The 6,650-nt window shown below is 45.6% G+C and overlaps 1 protein-coding gene across 6 annotated transcripts in view; it reads right to left on the bottom strand.

Moving 5' to 3' along the window:
• Positions 1–6,650, bottom strand: part of Specc1 (sperm antigen with calponin homology and coiled-coil domains 1) — a 267,085-nt gene that overhangs the window by 142,356 nt on the left and 118,079 nt on the right. Inside the window, exon 1 of one of the 6 annotated variants that reach the window (XM_029546078.1) lies at positions 2,678–2,859. The exons of the other annotated variants lie outside the window; for them this stretch is intronic. Within the exon in view, the coding sequence (XP_029401938.1) occupies positions 2,678–2,717 (40 nt within the window). The 5' untranslated portion in view covers positions 2,718–2,859. Of the gene's footprint in view, positions 1–2,677; positions 2,860–6,650 lie in introns of those variants that run through there. 6 annotated transcript variants of the gene reach the window in all.

Raw genomic sequence — 6,650 nt, 5'->3', positions numbered from 1 at the left:
GCCTGCCTCTGCCTCCCAAGTGCTGGGATTAAAGGCATGCGCCACTACGCCCGGCCTCATTTACCTTTTAAGTAGAACATCTTTGTCCAAACATCTGAGTGAGGTACTGTTGCCAGACAGCCCTAAAGGACATCACTAAAATCTCTAATTGAGAAAGAACGCATCATTCAGATACCACCAGGATCCTAGGATTCCACTTGGCTTTTGACCTTAAAGGCACATCCCCTGCCCCCAACAGCTTTTGGCCAATGACCACCAATAGCAGGACTGAGGACTGGTGGGCAGAAAGCTTAAAATTTCTTCTAATAGTCAGCTTTGCTGTAGAACTCATCTACAGGCTAAGACTTCATCAGATCAGCATGATCCTGAAGCTCTCCCTGTAACTGCATTTATAATTGGAGGGTTTTCCCTCATCAATTCTGCTTCCTCTTTCTTTGGTCTTACTTCCTATAATAAACCTCATGCATTCCTGGATGTCAGCTCCCAAAGGATACAGTTAACACAGTAGAGGAACTTCATGATTCAGACTTAGGTGTTTCTGCCTCTTCTGGCCTCCTATTCCCTTTTACCACTACCCTCATCTTTGCAGAAGTACTTGTTCAGATCCTAGTTCAATGCACCAACTGTACATTCATCCTACACAGAAGAACTCTACTTTCTAGAATCTCGCTGTTAAGTTTCACAGCATTTCATGAAGGCATTGCTGAAATCATGTTCATCCTTTCAACCCAGAGTTCAATCTTTAAAGCTTTTACCAAAATTTCCAATCAAGTATCTTTATTTGCAGCAAGTCAGAATACATTCCCGTTATAAAATTATACTGACTTTGAAAACCCACAACAAAGGGCTGGGGCTGGAGGGAATGGTGGAGCATGTGCTTAGCATGTGCAAAGAAAGCCCTGAGTTCCACCCGAGCTAAATATTAAGATAAAATAAACCACTGGCATACACAGATCTTTTGATCTTCTTGGTCATTAGAAAGCTTTAAAATGTAAGTGCATTTGGAAATTAGAATACCAAACAACTGATTGACAAAAGTAACAATCTCCTTATAAGTTTTTAACTAAAGGAATGAATAGTTTCTCACAATTCTTTGGCACTGACAAGTGTTTTTTAAATTTTACATACCCTTTACCTAGTTTATCAATAAGCTGGTTTATGCAAACATTTCTCAGTAGAATAAACAATAGATTATTTTCACTTTACATTTACTGGTCATTCTGTACCAAGTTCAGATAACTGCTGTGTAAGACACCCCTATGTACACTACACAGTAACTCACCCCTAAGATTTTTCTTTTGTCCACCCCTAAGATTCCAGTGTGGCTGTCAGAGTTTTGAGTAATGGCTGGTCTAACAGTCCAATGTACCACAAGTGTCGGGAAGGCAATGGCAGCGGTCCAGATCCAAGGTCGCCAGGGTCTGAATGAATCGTGATGTGGATGGGGTAAAGATGACGGGGGTTGTACATGCAGCACTGCTCCAGATTCAAAGCATAAATCATTGGAAAGACCACTTCACCTCAGAGCCGAAATACTGTCCTCAAGTTAAAAGTTTCGGCCTTGGTGGTACAGTAGAGAGCATAACTACTTTCCAAGTTAAACACTTTAAAATTACTACTGCTTTGACTCCCCCCCCCCCTTTTCCAGGGGTGCTGCTTAGAGGCACTCAGAATGTTTGACATCAACTTGGGCTTTCCTACAATACCTCCTCTGGTAAGGTCAGAATAGCACCAAAATCAGCATGTAAATTGTGGGCCAGGAAGAAAGGTTTCTGCTGTGAGATCTTAAGTCTAAAACAGACAACGAGTCATCTAAAGAGGTTCCATGTGCACAAAGTGAGTGCGTTCATTCTTAAGGAGCAGAAAATGGAATGATGTTGAATGCACGGCCAAAGTCAGAAGCTAAACAAATGGGAAACATTTTTTAGATAATAAAAAGGGCTTGGTCTAAAAAAAAAAAAACACTACTACGTTGAAAAGAATTTTAATAGTTCTGACTGGTCACCTGCCACCAAATCTTTCCAATAGGCCAAGATGCCATTTTTACGGCTAACTTAAATCTCATTTAATTCACGTGACAGTAGTGCTGTTTTAAAGACACCGGTGGGGTTCAGCATCTAAACCTGTGCGGAGTCCAGTCGAACAACCAAAAGATGAAAACCGGAACCCAGCTCACTCCCCACCGGGCTCGTTCCGTTTCCAAGCAAATAAAAAAGTTGATAAACCGAGAAGTTTCTGGCACCCTAGAACAGGTACAGATTCTATGAGGTCAGGAACAATCACAATCTAGTCCTAGGTCTGAGCGTGAGTAACAAATCAGCTGACGGGTCGCCACCTTCGGTGGGACTCCAGAAAGTGTGTGCTTCGCAAATGACACACTGCAAAATGGACAAAGAACCAGAAAAGCACTGCCAAGTCGCACTTTTCATCTCAGATGCTTTCGAGGTGGGACCGGCGGCTGAGGGAGGACCCCGACCCGGGCCGGCCCGCCGCCGGCAGCGCCCGCCCCGCCCCGCCTGGCAGCCCAGCCAGCACAGGTAATTTCACAACCCCATTAGCGCATTCCAGAGCGGAGACTCACGGCCCGGGAAGTTCACCTTGCCTCGAGCCCCTGCGCGGCGGGCCGCGGTGGGGGAAGGGCGCGGCGGTGAGGGGGCGCGACCCGCACCCCACAGACCTGTCTCGGGCTCCTCCAGCTTCGCTGAGTGGTTGCCCATGTTCGGCAGATCCGGATGGCCGCCGGCCGGCCGGCCTCGGACCGAGTGCCTGCCGTGCCGCAGCGCGCGCCCGCTCGCGCTGGTGAGGCGGTAGCGTCCCGCTGGTCCAGTCCAGTCAAAGAAAGAGCCGAGCGCTTTCCAGTTCCCGGCGGCCAGAGAGCCGCTCCTCGCGCCCGCAGGCGAGCCCCGCCCCCTCATCTTCATGCGCCACGCCCCCCGGGAAATCCTCAATACCCGCCCCCTTTATCTACATCCCGCCTGAATGACTCGCCCCGCCCCCCTCAGCTCCTGTGGTCTTGTCAGACCAGGCTCGCCCCCTGGGCTCCTCAATGCCTGCCTGTTCTGGCCCGCCCCTCTCATCTGCATCCTGCGGCCCTCCCACCTCAACTCCTGCTGTCAGTCAAGAGGGACACGCCCCCTTATCTGCATACCGTTCCAAGTGTCCAAAGAGCCTCTCCAGGCCCTTTGTCAGATGACCGACTTCAGGCCTCTCCCCGCCCACGCTGAGAACTACAGCTGGACAAGGTAGGCTGGAAAAACCCCACTGTGGAACGCTGAAGCCAAGTGCCATGGGAAAGATCCGACGTCTTGCACATGAGAAATCAGATCTCTCTGGACAAAAAGAAAAACCTAGAGTTGGTTGACACAGGGCAGACATTTAATAAATATGTTTAAACGGTGCAAATGAATGAATGTGGAACAAACAACTCTTAGCGAACAGGGGAAGCGGGCAGAGTCCTGTCCACGATCCAATGCTAATAATACGGTGCTCGCCAATCAGAAGCAGAAACTGTTGTTGTCAGAAATGGTTTTATGGAAATGACCCTGTCCATCCTTCATCTTACCCTTGAAATAGCCAGACCTAACTAAATCTAACAATGACAATACTTAGGAATAATAAAATCATGTATAGGATGACAGGTCCTTCCCCTGCCTCACTAAACACTGCTTTGTTGGTTGGTTGTTGGTGGTGGTGTTTTGAAACAAGGTCTCAATATGTACCCCTGGCTGTCCTAATACTCCCTATATAAGCCAGGCTACCCCCAACTCAAAGATCTGCTTGCTTCTGCCTCCCCAGGGCTATGATTAAAAACCTGCACTATCCATGCTGGGGGGACACTAGTGGTTTAGTTTATTATGTTTATTAATTCTCTGAGAATTTCATTCAGTGTATTTTGATCATAATCATTTCCAACTCTTCCAACTGACTCCTCCCAGACCCACCCCTCTCTGTTCCCTCCTACCTTTGTTTTAAAAATAATCCTTCAAATCCGATTTATACCGCCCATATACTTCTAGGTGTGGTCCATCCACCGTAGCATTTCTTTAAGGGCCACACCCTTAGAGAAAATGGCTCTTCTTCCTCTTGAAGCCATCACCTACCCTTCTAGAGCTTCTCAGGTGAGGAACCGGCCCATCGCCCTCTATGCTGGAATGCTGACTGGCTTGATCTTGTGTAGGCCACAGTGCTATGAATTCATGGGTGCAGGGTCTTTAATTACTCTCAGTGTATGTCCAGCCTGACCCCCTCTTCTGAACAGCAGACTTTTGTGAGTTCACTGCCTTCTTTGCTCCACCTCTGGACAAATGCTCTTAAAAGCCTAAGAAGCAACCCAGTTTTACCAGAACAAATAAAATGTCTGGATTCTCTTCCATAGACAAGTGTCTCTTGTATTTCTTCATCTCCGTAGTTTAAAACTTCATTCTTCCAGTGACTCGGGTCAACAACTTCAATTCCTCTCACATCAAGTTTATCAGCAAATCCTGTCCTGTAGAATGACTATTTTGTAATGGCCGCAGTGATGCCAGACTCACCAGATCCCTACTACCCCATGGTCTTGCACTTCCTGCTTCTTTGTCCTGGAATACACTTCCCCCAGACATAGACCCTATGACTCACCTCCTAGACCTGGGCTCAAAAGTCCTCAGAGAGGTTGCTCTCATCACATCCAGACCAGCAGATACACTCCCGTTTTTTGTTTGTTTGTTTGTTTGTTTTTTGTGGCTCTTTAGGACACTCTTTGTCACTAGGCACAGTAGCACTATTGGGATACCACAGGAGACAAGTTTCAAACTCCTAGTGAACACCTGAAACTGTAGATAGTACCAAGTCCTATGTATACTATATTTCTTCCAGTATACACACTTCTAATAAAACTTTATTTAGAAACTAGGCACGGTTAGAGAGTGACAATACTTTACAACCGTACCATATAATTTCTTTCCTGTTCTTGAGAATTTTCACCGTTTTATTTAAGGGGAGTACTTTATGATATCTGTTTGGCATATTAATATTATCGGTGTCACTACTCTCATGTTTTCGGGCCATTATTAGAAGAAAGGTTACTTGAGCACAGCATTGCAGTGCTAAGACAGGGGATCTGATAAGGAAGATGGCTGCTAATTGACCAACAGGAAGGCAGTGTATGCAACATGGGCATTCCAAACAAAGGGATGATTCACATCCTGGAGCTGTGTGGCCTGAGACTTCACTGTGCATGCTACTCAGGACACTGTAAGTTTAAAACTTACCGACCGTTAGTTTCTAGAATTTTCTACTTCATATTTTAACTATAGGTAACTGAAACTGCCGTAGTCCCATCCACAGTGGCAGGCCCTATAGGCTAATTATTATCCTCTCACATTTCTTGAGCGCATGAATAAATGAACAAACATATAGGCTCTGCCATATGAAAATAATCCCTTAAATATGTATTACTTGTATTGCTGTTATACTGTTTATACAAGATAAAATTACTTCTTCTTTTTTTTTTTTTTTTTTTTGGCTTTTGGAGACAGGGTTTCTCTGTATAGCCCTGGCTGTCCTGGAACTCACTTTGTAGACCAGGCTGGCCTCGAACTCAGAAATCCGCCTGCCTCTGCCTCCCGAGTGCTGGGATTAAAGGCGTGCGCCACCACGCCCGGCAAAATTACTTCTTTTTAGTGGTAGTACCATGAACTGATTTCTTCAATACTATTTTGTCAGACAAGTATCATATTTATTTCTGTAATCTACAAAACCTAGCAGGGCTTTAAGACAAATGGTCTAGAGAAATAAATTATACAAGACAATGCTGGAGCAAATATCCACACAGACTCATGTTCAAACTCCCTACCCATTTTATTAAAAGAATGGATCCAGAGAAGATGGTCAACTTCCCCCAAATAATTCTCTAATGAGAGACAAACCTGAGTCTGTAAAGATTTTAAGAGTGGCACAGCTTCTGTTTACAGAAGCTTATCCAAAGAGTCTGGAAATAGATGAGTCATTTTATTAATTCTGTAAAACGCCAAGCACGCCATTACCAAACCTCTTTATGAACATCGACAACAGCCCAACCTGGCCTCTTACGAGTCTCTCAACACCCACATCTAAAACATTTAGTCAGGTCTGCATTTCATGTTCTTGACATGGTCTAGTTTTTGCCTCTCTCTTGGCATCACTGCCTTCTGTTCAGTGTAGGCCTTCATCGCTTTCAAGGGTGACTGCATTGGCTTTGTGGCTCAAACTGCCCTTCCTTCCAACTTTTAAAAACCGTCAAGGGCTGGAGAGGTGAGTCGGCAGTTGAGAGCTCGGATTGCTCCTGCAGAGGATCTGGGCTTGATTCCCAGCGCTCACATGGTGGTTCATGACTATCCACAGCTCCAGGACTAGAGAATCCAATGCCCTCTTCTGACCTCTGCAGGCACCAAGGACACACATGGTATACATACATACAGGTGGGCAGAACAGTCTCACATATGATAAAAATACATAAATCTAATTTTAAAAAAATAAATGAATAAATCTAAAAATGCAAGTCTGACTTTACGCTGTCTCTGTTTAAAAGCTTCCCAGTGCCGGGCCTGGTGGCGCAGGCCTTTAATCCCAGCACTTGGGAGGCAGAGGCAGGCGGATTTCTGAGTTCGAGGCCAGCCTGGTCTACCAAGTGA

Source organism: Mus pahari, chromosome 14 (assembly GCF_900095145.1).
Source record: "Mus pahari chromosome 14, PAHARI_EIJ_v1.1, whole genome shotgun sequence".
NCBI classification, from domain to species: domain Eukaryota; kingdom Metazoa; phylum Chordata; class Mammalia; order Rodentia; family Muridae; genus Mus; species Mus pahari.
Note: the sequence above shows the minus strand (reverse complement) of the source record. Positions and strands in the feature narration are given on the sequence as shown.